Source organism: Labrus bergylta, chromosome 18 (assembly GCF_963930695.1).
Source record: "Labrus bergylta chromosome 18, fLabBer1.1, whole genome shotgun sequence".
Lineage (NCBI taxonomy): Eukaryota > Metazoa > Chordata > Actinopteri > Labriformes > Labridae > Labrus > Labrus bergylta.
Window position 1 is genome coordinate 5189931 of NC_089212.1, and position 18455 is coordinate 5208385.

Here is an 18455-nt window from a genome sequence, read left to right on the forward strand (position 1 = left end):
AGCACATCACCATCTTGTAACTGCACATCTGTATTTGCAAGATTCCATATTGATGAACACTATCTGATCAAACAACCAAAGTGATATCTGGGCCCCACCTGGCTCTAAACGGGTCAAACTTGTTTTGAGGTTTAAGCTGAATCCTTTGACAGACCATGGTATTTACAGCACAGGGTAAATAACGGTCTCCCACTGAAAGATTTAACGTTATGTGATAAAATCTGCAACCATTACCACATCAAATTTACCAATCAATCTCCCCACTACTGAAGGCAGATAAATTCATATGAAAATATATCAAATGCATGTGTTCTGCAGGGAGGATATGACGCACTGTCATTGCTTAAATTTTCTTCATTTGCAAAAGTCTTTCCAGTTGATAACAATGAACTACAAAAAGTCAATCTTGCTGGAATTTTCCGGCAGAAAATCAATGCAATCAATAACAGTCTCCAAAAAAAAAACCCTGATAACTGCACTGTGTACTGAAAACCAGATCATTATTGGCTGCCATTTTCTTAAGTTACAATGTCGGTTCTAAAATACAGAGGTAATTATAAAAAACATATTTTAAAATGTACATCTATATGCTTTGAATAGTATAGAAAATAAAAGCCTACATGTTTTTGATAGGGACACTAAACTACCCAATAAGAAAGAAACTCAAGATGGATTGTAGTAATTTAGTATTCCACTAGGTCTATGCACAACAACTAAATAAATCAGATTAAATCATTGGAGGGAGATTTGGCATTACAATCTTTGATTATCTCAAAATGCCAAAAAGAAAAATATTCTTTCTTATTATTCTTTTTTTTCCACTCACACTGGCGGTTTCACTTTCTGGTCAACTTCCCCTCTGAAAAATCTTCTCATTTAGATTTACACGTTATTTTATTAAGTCATTAAAAAAAGGGGAAGCACAGCTCTCTAAACTGTAGGCTATTGTTGTGGTGAAGTTATGATTCTAGGATAAAACAAACTTTATATCACCCACTTAGTTTCACAGTGCAAAATGAGCAAATTCCCAAATCATGGAAAAAATGAACAAAAAATGAACTTTTTCAAATAAATGAATGTGGGAATTTTGAACACAGTTGTTGTTTGTTGAGATAGGACACTTTTAAAGTTCTGTTTTGAACCTCCTTTTGCACTATCTGCTTTTTAAACATTGCTGTACATATATAAACAACACAACTTCAGAAGGTCAACAACTTTTTATATTCAGGTCTAATTAGAGATATTTTTCCTCAACTGTTTATAGGTTCTTGTTTAAATTTCACATATATTTTTATCCCTGCACGGGTTATGTCTATTTTTAATTGCACAGTTTAAGTTTGAGTCATCTAGGGGTATTCTTTAAATCTTTTTTCAGGTTAATATATATGTATGGGGGGGGGGGGGGGCGTCAGTTTTGTGGTTTAATTTGTAACAAATGTTTCATGTCATGTACGTCTTTGTAACCTGATACTGGATGCTTTGAATTAATTATCAATAAAGTATCTATCTATCTATCCTGTTATTCATTGGCTGAATATCGGCGCTCCTACACCTGTGGTGCAGCCAAATCAAACGACAGAGGAGGAGACCCCCCCTCCCTGCCTCGACTTCTGGGCGGATCTTCACTCGTCTCCTCTCTGTTCACTACTTTCACCAGGCACTACTTCTCCGGCTGCGCACGTGGAAACACTAGATTAATGATTCCTTTCTGTACGGTTATGTCGCGAGCTGCAGCGGCACGTTCCACTTCTTTTTCAGAGTTCTCGCGCGGGAGGAGGAACATTTTGTAGAGCAGCAGACGTGCTGAGAATGAGTCCCGCATAACTTGGGGTATTGTTGTTATCTACCCCCCCTCCTCTCCTTCCTCTCTTTTTCCCCCTTGTCTCTCCAGTTTGAGTCATTGCACAGAAGTATGGTAGATAAAGGCCCCTTGTTGACCTCTGCCATCATCTTTTACCTGTCCATTGGGGCAGCTATTTTTCAAGTTCTGGAGGAGCCCAATTGGAAGCGGGCTGCCGATCGGTATAATGAACAGAAGGATGAACTTCTTAAGGACTATCCGTGTCTGACGAAAGCTGATTTGGACAGAATATTAGAGGTATGAACACGTTTTTTTAAACTCAACATTTCTTAACCCCACTCTGAACTTCTCCAAACGTATCTCAGTGCACTGGAAGATGATTGGAAAGTGAATCTGCAGCGTTCATGTGTTGCACTGTTCTGCAGCTCTTCTCTCACTTATTTGTAAGAGGTTGTGACACATGAGGGCTTAATGAGCCTCAGCAGGTTTGGAAGCTTTCACCAAACACCAACAAAACCTCTGGTTAAACATCCATGGTTCATCTTCATGGGTCAACACACCAACACTTAATCGATCAGCCTATAGGCTTAAACTTTTAAAATATCAAAAAGGGCAACCTGTCACACAGGCATTTATCTTTGAATTCCCTGAATTATCTTAAATTCCCTGGAAAGGTTCGTGGATTTTATCTGCTGTTATCTGTGGTGGGGTCATTGTGTTGATAGTAGTGATGTTAATTATTTTATTACCATTTACAGGTAATGTTATGTAACTCTAACAGACTGTCTGGTTCAATGATAATGATACTGGGTGTGTAAGGAGCCCAATCTGCAACCTCAGCCCTAACAGCTGCAGTACAAGGTGTTCCATTGACAATTTGTCATACAGAACAATTCTTTAACCGGTAGTGAAGTTGGGGCTGTTGACCTGTGGTTTTACCAGCAGCACTGAATGATCACATAGTAAGTCAACACTCCTGTGATGTCGCAGGTGTTTGCCCCATGACACGCTGTTTGTTCACATGCCCTGAAATGTGTAGGCCTTTTATCCCTGATTCTTAGCGTTTGTTTGAGTGTGACGATGTCGGGCCCCGTTACATCTCAAATGTGTGTCAGGGGAGCAGAAAGAAGAGGCCCCTCACAGCCGTCGGCAATGATAAATCAAAAGTGGTTCATTTCTGTCAAGAGTTTTTGCTGGTTGCACTTGCAAAATATGAGCAGAAACATGTCTCAACCCATCCCCCCTTTTTTTGGGCCCACATCAGTATTAGGGAGATTTATTATCCCCCTGACCCCCCCTCTAGGCCTCCTTCTGCTTTTTGTGTGTTGGGGGGCCTGAAAGGGATATGCCCCCTGAACCTCCCCCCCCCATTCATGGCATCTCTTTAACGGCCAAATCCCTGCAGTGGCCTAATTTCCATCTCCCATGTTGTTGTGAATACTACTGTTGAAAGTGTTTTGCAGCTGCTGTTCAGTTTTGATTTTTGGATGAACTTTTGAGTTGAATCCTCCTGAATGAAACTGAAACATCTCCTGCGTGTGTGTGTGTACTCTCTGAAGGACAAAGATTTACATAAAGCCAGCTGAGGACACTCAAGACTCTTTCAACATGATTTAGAATCACATGTTTAACCTTTTCCACAGATACCACATAGGTTTAACTTTCCCGTTATCCTAGATATCTTCCATCATCATATCAATCAAGTGTATTTGTCACATGCAATCATAAGCATTATTCACATTATGCACAGAACTCCTGAAATGTTCAGGGTGAGCTGCATGTGTGAACGCAAACACTCTGACCTCATCTGGAGTATTATAGTAGAAGTTGTTTACTTTGATCCAGATTTACAATTTATCCCGACCTAAAAAATATCTTGGAAGTTTAATTTTCATTCAAAATAAAATACATCGAGGGAAATAGTAAAGCCTTGGCTTGAAGTCCGGGTTTGAGAACGCTGCAGGAAATACTGAGGAAAATTCACAGAGAGCAGGTGTGAGGAGGTGATGACGGGTATATCCTGCAACAAACTGGAGACTGGTGTGTGAACTCTGTTCTGCTTCATGATGTTTCCCTTTTTGCCAGAATGTTCTCTGCTGTTTCCTTGATTCGAATTTGTCAAACTACCTGTGATGATATTAAGCAGTGGTTCTAAACTGGTCTACAGGACCCACCACCAACTCCTTCATGAAAAATCACAACCCAAATTTCTGTTACTTTTTTAAACCAATCAGATTTATTTAATGAAACATTGTGCAGTTTGGACCTCTGACGACAGAAAACGGGACAGAGCAAATAAATCAAACAATTCACACACTTTTTGACACCATTTATTGGCGACCCATTTTTGGGGTCCTGACCCACCAGTTGAGAACATAACATAAAGGGAAAAACTGTAATCATGGCGTCAGACTCTGTTTCTTTGTTCGCTATTTCTGTGTTAGTTTTTTTTATGTAATTTGCTGCCTTCTGAGACGACTGACCCACACCCCCCCTCCCCCTGTCTGACCTTTTTTTCCAACATTTCAGTGCATGTGTGAAAACAACCTTGGAGGGTACAACCTGTAAATCCCCCCCCCCCCCCCCCCCCATGTCTGTGTTCGCTGAGACACCTGCTGCAAAGACTTATGCAGTCCATATATTAAAACACATAAACAGTTAATATCGCCTTTTACTGCTTCATTTCCAAAGGAGGAGATTTCTATCAGTTTTCCATTGTGGAAACTTTTCTCTGCTTGTTAACAGTTCATATATATCAGTAGGCTTAACAAGAGAAGGCAACACTCTTGTAAACGTTAGTGCTCTCTGTTTCATTAACAAGGAGTTTACTATTAACTATAGGAGCCTTGAAGTGGTCACAGTTTACAGATTGGATTTTATGGTCCATCAACATTGGCTCTTGAGGCGCTTGTTATTAACAGGCACTGTGAGGAGAAGTGGCTGTGTGCACATTGTGTCTACACTGCAAATAAGAATGCATCGCTCCATGAGTAAGCAGTGTGCTTTGTGCCCTGTGGACATGGGCTGAAAGACAATGCTACATAAACTTTGCGGTTTAGCGCATTACTTTATGAACTCATTATTTATGTTCCTATGGCAAAAAAGGTTTGACCAAATAAACTAATCTATTGTTTCTGTTAAGTGACCACAGGACTTTTAAAACCTGATTCCTATTTCTGACATAGTTTGGAGTTGAAGTAAGTAAAAATAGCTTTATAATTATTGTGTTTGGCTTCAGCCAGCAGCTGCAAAACAAACTTCTTCTATGCATTCAGGCTCAGATGTTTTCATGACCGTTTTCTTTCACACCCGCATCTGAGAGGGAGATCATCCTGTACGTGTTAGACATGCTCTCAGAACTTAAAATCCTCGGTTTGGTTTAGGTGTGAAGGGTAGCTCCTGCAGCTCGTTTGGTGTAGATGAAGGGTAGCTCCTGCAGCTCGTTTGGTGTAGGTGAAGGGTAGCTCCTGCAGCTCGTTTGGTGTAGGTGAAGGGTAGCTCCTGCAGCTCGTTTGGTGTAGGTGAAGGGTAGCTCCTGCAGCTCGTTTGGTGTAGGTGAAGGGTAGCTCCTGCAGCTCGTTTGGTGTAGGTGAAGGGTAGCTCCTGCAACTCGTTTGGTGTAGGTGAAGGGTAGCTCCTGCAGCTCGTTTGGTGTAGGTGAAGGGTAGCTCCTGCAACTCGTTTGGTGTAGGTGAAGGGTAGCTCCTGCAGCTCGTTTGGTGTAGGTGTAGGTGAAGGGTAGCTCCTGCAGCTCGCTTGGTGTAGGTGAAGGGTAGCTTGTGCAGAAGGAGGAGGAGGTGGAGTCTTCAGGGGTGGTGACTGTTTCTGTGTTAATATCACTATTTTAAAGGAGGTTTTCACACATCCATCTATCTCATGAAGTAGGTGTGTAGGACATCAAACTTGCATGTCTTTTCATGTGTGAATATCACTACAATATGTATAATGACATTTCTGCAATACAGAAGAAAACAATACAGACAACTGATACCCGCTGCATCACGTGTCCGCACATCTCACCTTTACACAGAATTTCTACCAGAGTTCTGGCAAAGAAAAGTCCAGGGACAGGTGGGGTGAGGAGAGTTGGTGGTTTCCTTCCTTCCTTGTTGATTATTATTATTATTATTATTATTATTATTATTACAAATGATAGTTTGTCTAACCAAAACCAGTTGTTAATGTCACTTTGTGAAAAAGACACCAGACTACAGTCATTTCAGTTATTTTGCCACAGAGAACACAGGAGCTGCTGGTCTGCCTCCTTGATCAGGAACTTTGTTTACTCTTTTATTTTCTTGAGCTCCAAGCTGACCCTTCCAAAAGCATCAATCACATGAGGGCACACACATTACTAAAAAAAAAAAGCTTTCACCGAGGCAGCTGTAGACCAGCAACTCCTGTGATCTGAAAAGGATTTCACCTTGACTACAAAGGGTGCATCTTTTGTAGGGATCCTTTCGTTTATGTTGTTAACACAAAAATTTTCAATTCTTTTAAGGCAACTAATAACATTTGTGGTCACTTTGTTTGCCAGTTACCCTCTCTGTTGATCAATTAATTGTTTAAAAGTATGCGTAAAAATGTTATTCACATTTCCTTAAAAACCCTTTGTCTTTCTAGATTTGTGTTAAATTTGTCTGACTAAGCATCAAACCTCCTTCCTGTTCTAAATAATAAAATGGATCAGATAATACTCACATCTGATAAGCCACCCCAGTTTCATGGAAACCAGTTATTAATTATGGAAACGGTTGCTGATTAATTTCCTCTCAATCTACTTCCTCTTGCAAGATATAATAAAAAGCATAAATAATAGTTAACATTAAGTGAGCGCAGCTTCTTTGATCCATTCATCTGTATGCATACTAAAGTGTTAAACTCTTTACAAAATGCATATTATTATGTGTCCTGTGTCACTGGACAAACTGGTGTTAGTAAACATTATGATTGAACTCCAACAAGCCAACATATGGGATAGTTTCCACCTGAGGGAACATTTCAGAGGTGGTTAAGATATTTGACCAATGAGGCGCTGGCTTCTTTTCTCTCAGTTCAGACATTTAGGGTTAAAAATGACCTGCAGTTTGTAAATCAGTGACTGAATATGCAAACTTTAGATGCGCCTTTCTTCGGTCAAAACGAGATTCTGACGTGTTGCCTCTTGACTTGGGAGTGGAGCATTGGGTTACTCGACTTCACTCTCAGCCTGATAGTCCTGCTACACATGACTTCAGCATCACGTTTGTGTGGTCTGATAAGACTTTTCAGAAATCGGCTCAACAGACTGCTGTCACATGCGTGAAGTGAAATATGGCCTCTGTTGGGATAAAAAAGCCCGGCTGAATAAAGTGGAACTCTGTTTTCAGATAGTTAACTGTGTCATGTGCCCTGGGTGCTGTCTGGGGCACACTGGCTCCAAGGAGCCAAGTTTGTGCCAATGTCAGAATCAATGGAAGTCAGTGATGTAGTTTGACGTCATTAGTTTTGGTAATTGATTTGCAAAGCCTAATTTATTTTAGTTTAGACCCAGAAGGCTGATGCAGCCCACCAGACACTGTTGGTACCATTTGAATTTGAGCACACCAGTTTCAACCAATCTACTCTGTGCAACATTTACCAAAATTAAGCTTCAATAAACAGGATAATTCTGGTGTTTTCAAGCCTGTGCCCTATTTTTTTTTTACTCAATGTGTAAATGACCCAAAGCTACAAAAAGTTCTAGAATTGCATGTTAGGTTTTGAAAATCTTTGATACAATATTTTTCGATACCAGGTTTTTCCAAATGATCCTATCCCCTTTACTTTAATGACTGATAGTATCCAAAAGTACCAAAGCTTAAAACATCGTCAGATCTTCTGTCACATTTTTAACCCAAAGCTGCACCAAGTGGAGGGCAGTGTCCACCTTACTTGTGCAGAGGAAGAATATGCGACTTTTTAATCCAGCAGATGTCGACCTTGAGCACCTGCATGAAACCAAAACAACTCGAGCTGCATTGTGTCAGCATGCTAATGCTATCGATGTTTATTCTGCTCGTATCTTCACACTGCATGTAAATTTACCTGAAATGAGCGTGATCTAGAAACACAGTTAAGCAGTGAGTACAGTATGTTATTCTTCTTTTCTCTAGTCCCTCAATTAAACAACTTTTATACGCGAGGGGATGAGCCGGCCGTCCCGTCCATGTAAACGAACTGAAGATACGACTCTGAAAGCATCACAGACAGTGGGACTCAGGTGTCACACTCATTGTAGACAGTCATGACTCACAGTTATTTTCAGAGGATATTCTTGATTTCTCCTACATTTAAAGTGTGAAAATTGCATATTCTTTTAAACAGTTTGCTTGAGTTTGTTTAAAACAAGAAAATACCCAATATTTGGTGTGAAGTACTTTTACATTTGTTGTCATAGTATCAAAATAAATATATCGTTAGATTTTTACTAGTATCACATCAGAGTTTATAAATCTGTGATGTTGACAATCATATTTGCTTCAGCAGATTCTCTCGGCAAGCTGCGGTGAAACTAACTGTCATGGCTGCAACTTTATTCTTGTCGGCTAATCCACCTGATCAGAAATGCATCTTTTTGCAACTGACCAGCTGGTTTTAAGTGTCTGAAATCATTACAGAAAGAATCTCTATACTGTAAGGGAAAGATCTTTTTGCTTTTGTCCGACTCGGCCTCTACATTTTTCCATTTCATAGTCACCAGACTCCAGTTAGTTTGTGTTAGCATATGACTTTGGGGTCTTAGTCTGAATCAAACTAATGTTTGAGTGAAACACATGACAACAAGATTGAGGCAAGCAATGTTACATCTCACTGTGTGATTTTTGTCAACAGGGTTTGGTAAATTTGATGCTTGAAAAAGCGTCTGTCCCCTCTCTGCAGGGAGCCTTGCCATGAAATATCAGTCACTTTTAACGACAGTAAGACACTGTCAGAGGCATGAACACACACTTCAAGTGATGGGGAGCATTTGCCCTGACAGTTGATGTTTCAGACGTTACAGCCTGTTTTGCAACTGCCAACTGAAGCAATCTGCAGGAGCAATTCCAAGAAGTTCCTTCAACCAACAATCTTTTAGATATGTAAAAGAAAGAGGCCTCAGGGTAAAAAAAAACAGCAAAGCTCTTTAGATGTCTAATAACTTGAAAAGCTTAAAAGAGAACGATTACCAAATGTGGTGTTAATGAACTAAGTCTTTTAATCTCTCGCAGTGCTTACATCCCTAATTGAAAGCAGCCACTCACTAATCTGTTAACGGTGTCGAATGCTCTGCATTACAGAACTGCAAGATGTTTGAATTCTGTCATTGTCTGGGAATTTAACAGCATTTGACTTTTTTATGCCTCTATCAAATCCAGAAAAGGTTGTAAAATGGAATTAAGTTGTTAGCATCAGATTCATTTCTTTCTTTCTTTTTTGCTAATTTGAGAGTGAGTGATTGTTTCCCCCAACACTGCAGCGTAATACACAGTGAAATCTCCTGTTTGAAGAGCTATCTACCTCCATATTAGAAATCAATACACCATGACATGGAAGGGCTCGAGTGACATCATTTTGTTTGTGGGTCAATCAAGCAGCTGCAGCCTTGTTGAGCTCGTATGCTGGAAATGGAAAAGTACCTCCAAACTGGACTCGTTTGCTAGGGCACCAGCTGTCCTGATAACAGTTGGAATTTGTCATCATGGTTGTTACTGTTCTTCGGTTATCAGTGCGTGGCAGTGGCAGATTGCTGTGCCTGCAGTGTGGACACACTTTCAGTTCTACATTAGTTTACAAGTTGGTAACTTTGACATGGTTAGGATAGCCTTAGTTTGGCCATGGGGCTGGCCTAAAGTGTATTTATGTTTGGATGTATTTTATGGCACTGCACTGTGATTTTTCAATCAGAGAATTGAAATCGTATCAAAGTATTTTTTCACAACTCTGTGCACTTCTTTATTGTCGATGTCTTAACTTTCAGTGGCAAGATTGTTTAAAGCTCCACAGCTGGTTTCTTGTTTCAGCATAACAGCTCCCAAAATGTGTTTGCTCAGTGTGTAAATAATTGTCAGACATATTTAAGTCCTGTAGAGAGTCTCAAAAGTTCATCAGGGGCTCGCAGAAATCCTGTTGTTTTAACATCAACTTGCAGCCGACTGCATGAAATTTGAAGCTTTTGCCTTTGGCTGCTCTCAAGTGCTTGTTTTGTGACTAAATTTGTAATTTCATTTTTATAATACCACTAAGGATAACTCTAAGTGTACTGTTGATTATGTAGGACGGAAAATGTTCAACATTGAGAAGAACATCTCATGAATATAATTATAAAAGGTTCATTTTTAAGCCTGTAAAATGTCAAACAGCTGTTAAGAACTCTCCATTAAAACTCCCAGATGTCAGAGAGACACATTCAAATGTCATACTTGACATAAACACTCAAGACATGCATTTCACTTTAATAGATTTGGTAATGCTACAAAAAAAAATTGTGCAACTTTTTCCCCATTTCGTTTGAATCTTATTATTTTTTTTCATTTCAGCTCTTTGGAAATGTTGCTCTAAGAAATTAGCCGTGGTTTCCATTGAAGTCTGAAGAGTATTTTCCGACAGTTAGTCTATCACAAACCAAGATGTTTGCTTTTGTAAAAGCAGGGACGTCTTGCTTTATGTAATGCAGTGTGTGGAGAAAATGAAAGCAAGTCAGTTTAAAGAGCAGAGGCAGTCTTCACACGTCTTTGGTTTGATTCATTTAACACATTTCAAGATTTCCTCTTCTCATGTATCTCTCATGCATTTTTAATAACACCCATGTTGCAAAATGTCCCTTTTTTGCATATCATCACTAGTTACATTAATCAAATGGAAAGGTTATCTTGAGTTTCTTTCATTTTTAATTTCCAGAACTAACGTTGACATTTACAGTAAAACTTCTTAAACATGTTTCCTACTGTCCTACAGGTAGTGTTCTGTTCATTTCTTTAAACACTATATTTCATCCAGTCAATACATTTCCCAGTTGAAGTATTTCCATGTTGGTGGGCTTGGTCTGCCATCCAGTTGTCTAGTGGTCAGACTTTAAGAGAATCCAGTTTAACAACTTCCTCCTGAGCTGGTTTGGGCACAAAGCGTCTTCTATCACTCTCCCCCAGTACTTTTTCCTCTCTTGTTCTCAGGATCATTTGTGACCATGAGCTGACCAGTGGCTGACCCTCTAACCTTTTAAAGACCCTGTGAACTACAAAGCCTGTTCAGTCACACATGTGCATCTTGGGGTGAGGGGGTGGGGTGATTAAAAACCCTTCCTGGCCTGTGAAAAGGACTAATTAGACAGTTAGATTTACATCAACACTTTACATGCTGGGCTGTTAAGCTTGGCTTAGTTTGACTGTTTCAGTTCTTGTCTTCTGTGTGAGAGACATGTAATGAAAGCATGCTGCTCATTCCCATGATGAATCTTGAACTCTGCCCTCATTGTATTTCTGCGAATCAGCGTTTTGCATGTCTCCAACTTCAGCACTTTTTATCTGGCAGACGGCGCGAACATGTGCAAATCACCCTCATCAGGTGCAGAGCTGAGCACACACTCAGACCACAGACAAGACGCACAAGCAAAAACATTTCACTTTTTTCACTTTTTCCATAGCGCAAACGAGCCTCACACAACCCCCACGAAAATGTTACAGCATTAGCTAGTGGGGAAAAATGTTGTATTGGCATTGGATGACAGAGGAGTGAAATGAATCAAAGGGGGAGCAGTCTGTCATTTACATTTTTAAAATCTACTTCATAAAACTATTGCAGCTGTGTTGCCGTAAACAGCTGACCACTTTCCATTAGTACACACACCATGCTGCAAACTTTACTGTATATGTGACGACCTTTACCCTTCTTCCGTGGGAAGGTCTGATGATTGAACACACGTGTTCTTTATCAAATCACAAATCAAGTAACCTGCTTTCAGTTTGATAGTCTGCTGTACAGTCTGAGTTTCACTTCCGTGGAAAGATTCAAAGACTATCACCATCTAAAGATTTTCAGAGTTTACAAGAGTTCATTGATTAAGGCAATAAATTCACTTGTCACATGTTTTGTCATGAAGTTAATCGCTTTAATAATTAGATTTTAGGGATGAGAAAATGATTGACACTGTGCTATATTACATAGAATTTAAAACTGTAAAGTTCCCCTCTCCTTTAAAACTTGAGTACATCAAATGATCATCCAGTTAGCCACAGTGCTAACAGAAGGAGCAGTAATGATTCTGAGTATCGTTACCATAGACATAAAACACTGACATAGTCTCAATGATGTCACCTGTTTTGAAGCTCCAAGATGGCGGTCACCAAATGTATGTATAACTCTTAGGCTTAATCAAAGTAAATTAGATGTACCAATTCAGAATTGAGCTAAAGATGCCAATTCAGGTCCTACATGTTTGCACTTCCACATTGGCTTAATTTCTCAAAATTGAAGTTTGAGAAATAACTAGCAGAGAGAGCAATGTTTTTTGCTAATGTGTTTTAACACAGAACATTATCTACTCAAACCTTGCTCTCACCAAAGATAGGCTAGCTTACCTTTCCACTTTAAGTCCTCTTAATTTGCTGTTTTCAATGCTAACTGTCGTACTCATTAAGGAGTAAATAATGGTGATAATACTTGTAAGTAAGGTTGCACATAACAGGTGCAGTGTATCAGAAACAATACACAGTCCTCTGAAACCCAGGTTTTCTGGACTCTTTCTGCAAGACTACAGTGACTGAACAACAGATGGAAAGCATGAGCTTCGATGTGTTTGACGTACATACTCACCCTTTATTATACTGACACCAGAAAGTTTCACTTCTCATAAGAATCGGTCACACACATATGATACCAATAAGGTCACCTTACTTTAAGGGTCCATAACACTACAGATAAGTCTAACAGAAAAAAGAGATATCAAGGTGCAGCTTCAAATTTGAGTTTGGTGGGGGGTATTTTTCTACAACTAACAACGCATGAAAACTTAGTCTTCTTAGGACTCTTTAAATCAAGTAATGGTTTGAATGTTTAAGGTGGTTGGGGGCAGCACTTAGAAATACATTAAACAGAAAAGTAGGATGGTAAATAAGGGCCACAAATTCTGCATTTGAGTTATGTTTACTCAAATGTAGTGTCACCAGGGATATGCTTTTGAGGTATCAAAGGTTCCTGTAATCAGTTCAAGCCGAATGAGATTTTAGCCTAAACATGGTCAACAACAAGGTTAGCCCATGCATGTAAATACAACCAGTAATTACAGAAACTGCTGACTGTCAAATGTGAAAGTGCGTAAGCAGGACAGTGAGGTTTTGCTTCTTTAATTTCTAGTCATGGTTTCAACACAAACTTGGTCATCAGGCCTGTCATCCCAAAGCCCAACAGAGGAGCTGTGTTGTTTCAGCACACAAAAGAATGCCCCCCCTTGTGCTGGTAATTATAGAGCAGGACTGTCACAGACCTGCTATTATTAAGGAACCATGCATCTTCCAGTACTTCATGGCTTATGTGAATTTTGCCAACCCCTGCACATTTCCCCCTTCGAGCACATTTGGAGATGGACTTGTGTTTTTGAATACCCAACAGGGGCATTTCAGTTTCTGTTGTGGCTGTTCAAGCACACATATGGTTTAGGATGATTGATTAAGCTTTTTGTTGCTTTGTCGGATGTCAACTCTTAAACTCCCTTGCAAGAATCCGAGAATGTTTCCCTTGCTCTTGATGGTTTCAGGGAAACTATAACCAGTTGGTTGTGCACACCATAATATCTTTTGATATTTTAAATCTTTTAGTGCAAGTTTGACTCTTTTTTAAAGGGGGAAAACATTAGGACAGAGCAGCCACTGAAAAACACCTGGAGCTTCTTAATCCTTGCGTAATCATGGCATTATGAAATAGATGTTTAGGGATGCAGCACTTGCTTTCCTGTTTCCCTATCAGTGTAAGCACTGGTTAGAACAATATAGCCCTCAGGTTAAAAGTGATTCCCAAGGGCGCCTGAGTGTCGTTTCAGCTCATCAGTACCATTGGAGATAGCATCAACATATCGCAGGAAGGATGTGGTGGAAGAAATGGAGTTTACACATGACACATTTCCTGTCTTCTTTTGGTTTAGCCAGATTAGACTCTTATATAACTTCTAGTCGATGGCAGCCATCGTTCGATGTTCATCATCCAGTCATTTGTCTTGACGTGAAAATCAAGTTCATACTCAGTCGTGTCCTTGTTTCCTTTCTCCTCAGGCGGTGTCTGATGCAGCAGGCCAAGGGGTCACGATAACTGGCAGCAAGACCTTCAACAACTGGAACTGGCCTAATGCTGTTATCTTTGCCGCCACTGTTATCACTACTATCGGTAAGTACTTTTGGATTTTTACCAATGGTAGATCTTTTGGGAGCCAAAAAATATTGAATTTCTGTCACCTTTGCTTAATGTTTGGGGGAATGCAAGATCGACATGTTGAAGTGGTTGGAAAAATTTGCTATGAGCTTTTAGGTGGAGTTCAAAAACTTTTGGGACTCATTTGGTTTCATTAGGTAGATCAAAAATATTACCAAAAGGTTTATAAATGGTGGACTTGCACTGAGATAATCCAGCTATGTGGCATATTTTTTGTAATTTGATTCTCCTATTGGAAAGCCATGCTAAAGAGATGCATATTTGAAATAATGGTTTTCAATTTGTTTTCCCCTTTTCATTCCTACAGGATATGGAAACATTTCACCTAAAACATCAGAAGGCCGTGTATTCTGTATCTTCTACGGACTCTTTGGTGTGCCTTTGTGTCTTACCTGGATCAGTGAGCTGGGAAAGTTCTTTGGTGGTCGTGCCAAGCACCTGGGACAGTTTCTAACCAAAAAAGGATTCTCACTGGTAAGTTTAAATGAGCCTATTTTCTCTACCTGGAAAAGTACCTGCATAGTGCTGTGGTTTCACCTGAAGTTGTTATTCTTCTTTTCTTTTTCAGAGAAAGGCTCAGTTTACCTGCACAGCTATTTTCCTGCTCTGGGGAGTGCTGGTCCATTTAGTTCTTCCACCTTTTGTGTTTATGTCCCAGGAGGGTTGGTCATATGTTGACGGCTTGTACTTCTCATTTGTTACCTTGACCACCATTGGCTTCGGGGACTTGGTCGCAGGTAAGATGAGAAATAAAATGTTTGATTCAACGTACTTAAACAAGAAATCCTCTATACCAATCCTCACAATCATTGATGTAAGACTTGATTGCCTTGGATGTCATTCAACAACTGAATTGTGACCAAGTTGTACACAGATAACAGGGCCATTGTGGTGCATATGTTGGATGTCTCCTTTAATTAAATCAATCACTTCAAAACAAGCAAGAACTTTGGATTGAAATGACCTTTGACTGTTTTGTTTGTCCTTACAGGTGTCGAACCAAATAAAGAGTACCCAACTTTGTACCGTTACTTTGTGGAAGTTTGGATCTATCTTGGGTTGGCCTGGCTTTCCTTGTTCTTCAACTGGAAAGTGCGAATGGTGATTGAGGCCCATAAGGCGCTGAAGAAACGGCGCAAGCTTCGTAAGCTATCTCTGGAAGAGCTCAGGCACTACAAAGAGTCTCAGAAGGCTGCGCTTCGTTTGCCACCCACTCCTAATGACGTCAACATCTTTAGCTTTCTGTCCAAGAAGCAGGAAGGCTACAATGACTTGATTAAACAGATCGGCACCAAAAAAGACAGCAGAACCACCAATGGCAGTTCCAACATAATCAAGAAATCCAAAGACACTAATCGTTCCAAGAGTTGCAATGATGCTCCCATGTTTAATGGTCACACCATCCTAAGTCTTGACCGTTCTCCACGCCAAAAGAGACGCTATAGTTTCAGTGACCGTGTCACTGTGGCTTTTTCAAAGTCCAAGAACTACCTCCTGGGCTCGGACAATGGTTTGCTGCTAACAGAGGACCAAGTAGAGGGTGATCTAGAACTAGACCAGGACCAAATGTATGAAAACCAGCTTGACAAGGACGTTGACCTTGAGAATGGAGGAGCGGGAGATTGTGGAGCCAGTGGTCGAAGGCCGTGGGACTCCAAAGAGTACCATCCCCTAACAATACAAAATGCTAACATTACTTTTATAGATGAGGAGAACTTTCTCGGCAACAACTTGGAGGAAGAAGAGGACGACAACGACGAGGATGATGATGGTGATTCCAAAGCCAAGCTATCCATCACTACATGTGATGAAAACATTGAAATGAACTCTAAGGAAGAGCAGAGTTCCGAATCTGAAGAGTCTGTGTTCACTAGTGACGGTTCAGAGCACAGCCACTCCTATGAGAAACTTGTTGAGGAATATGCAAAGGAAGAAAACACAGAATCCTGATCTTCACTTGTTGACTGGGTTTGTTTTTAAGTATAAGTATGCCAATGTGAACTTCTTGAAAGAGTATCAGAAGTCCCATTGCACTTTTAGGAGTCTGATAACAAAAGACTGAAAAGCCATGATCAAATTTCAAATGAATGTTGTTTTTCTTAACAGAGAAGTGAAAATCCACATCACTTTTGAGTGTTTTAAATATCAAATTCCCATGAACTGTTGAACAAAATTTAGTTGTTGTTGTTGAAAATGGACTAATGAGCATGAAATGTAACCCTATGAGTATTTAACATCTGCTCTATTTATGTCTTTTTATACGGTTTTTAGAAACTATGTGCCTAACATTTATTTTATTTCCAAACCAATTACTATTTTCAATGAGTACTTTTTTTCTACTCTGAGGCTAACAAGAAGTTATACGGGGGAAAGTGTGATTCCCCATAGTTTCTTTTTTGCTTATTCACCATATTGGTGTTTTTATAGTATTTATTAAAATGAAGGACATTGTAGCCTTTTTATTCAGTCGCTACATCGGTTTTATATGCCTCCATTGCACAATTCCACCAAGTACGGACCGTTTAAAGTCCAATTTCAGTGCTGATTGTCTTTTTAAACCTGAGCCATTTGTCCTTGAAGAAAACTGAAGGGGAATTAAGAGCCATCTTTTCATTTCATATGTTTCTTTTGTGAACTCCTTGATAACTTGTGTCTGTGATTGCTGATTATTTTGGCTGTCTGCAATATAATTGTGACTGCACTAGAGGTCATGGGTGATGCATTGGCAACAACTTAGGAGTCCATAGCCAACCTAGAAAGCTTGTGAGACTCTTTAAACCAATATTTTTTGCCTTTTAACTTCTGTTCCAAGACTTCTTTCCTTTTGTCAAAAAAAAAAAAAGAAGAAAATCTGATTTTGAAACAATCATCCCATTGTGACAGTGTAGAGGCGTCTCAGAACACAAACTAGTTATGTGGACTCATGCTCAATTGTTGTTATTTTACTGGCAACATTTAAAGTGTCACTCTGTGGCTTCTGAGCCCCCTAACCATAGCAGTGCATAATGGGAAAGGAAACTTTCACAGCGTCAATATCCTCACTATTCGTCTCTTTCTTTTTCACCCTTTCACTTCATTGTGTTTGTCATGTAAATATTGACTCAAAGCCCATCAGTAGCCACAAACACGGCTCTACTCAGGACGTGGCCTTGCTTTTAATGTTTGCCTTTTGGGGCTTGCACTTTCAAGAATGACTGGAGTACCCGCCTATCACAGGCAGCCAAGGTGAAACTGCAGAAGATCAATACTCACTCGACTTTAGTAATGAGTAATAACATCGGCAGTATTGGTGATCCCATTAACTGTACAGTATTCCCCTTATTTCATGTGAACAGAAAACTGTAAAACTTAACGACCAGAACATAATGTCTGAAGCTTTCCAGATCGACACGTCCTTATCCTGCTCACTCGCGGCCTTTTGGACACATTAACTTGCTCACAGAAACTTAAGACAGTGTTGCTCTGAATAGTAAGACGGCAGGGCTTCTCTGGAAATAGATCATGTCTCTCTGTTCAAGCCATTGGAGTAAACACTGTTGGTCCCATATTTGTTTTTTAGCAGACCTCAATGATGTGAAAATGCCTTAAATCCACTGCACAACAAAGTGTATTCTGCACAATGTTAACGTCTATTGAATTAACTTGTAATGACTCACTGACAAAGTGACGTCTCTAACACAGGGTGTTATATATTTTCCTTTTCCTCGTCTTACATTTCATCACAGGGCCACCACCTTTGCAATATGTGAACATTTCCGCCTTTCTCTCCTTTTCATTGTTCTTCCTTGATGTGCAAGTGCAACATTGTTATACAGCCATGGTACTTGTCTGGACTGCATTTCAAGCATATTTCTAGATTGTTAAGTAACAGCAGGTATGGGTTGGTTCAACCCATTGTTCCAAGTTTTCTTAAAATTATACTCCATTGTGTTAAAAACTCCAGTACCGCGTTGTAAGTTGTCTTTTTTTATGGATAAATTATTCATGTTTGTATATGGATCCCAACAAAACTGTAAATAAACATTAATAAAACTTTAGTGTGGATGTTGTCATTACCTCTTCTCTTCTTATGCACATCCATTAAAGCCTGGCTCATGCAGGTGCTGACAGCTGCAGATGCACACTATATATACTGTAATCTCAGATCTGCATGCACAGACACGTTTGACTCGCACACACCAGAAAACCCGATGGTAACTTCCTGACAGCATGAGGAACTGCTTCTTTGACTTTTTTT

The 18455-nt window shown here is 39.8% G+C and overlaps 1 protein-coding gene across 1 annotated transcript; it reads left to right on the forward strand.

The window, feature by feature from the left end:
- The first annotated feature begins 1652 nt into the window (after positions 1-1652).
- kcnk5a (potassium channel, subfamily K, member 5a) lies at positions 1653-18255 on the forward strand. The gene is made up of 5 exons (XM_020626420.3): positions 1653-2098; positions 14062-14173; positions 14526-14692; positions 14787-14955; positions 15210-18255. The coding sequence occupies exons 1-5, from the start codon at positions 1913-1915 to the stop codon at positions 16166-16168; spliced, it is 1593 nt and encodes a 530-aa protein (XP_020482076.3). The 5' UTR covers positions 1653-1912; the 3' UTR covers positions 16169-18255.
- The last annotated feature ends 200 nt before the right edge of the window (positions 18256-18455 follow it).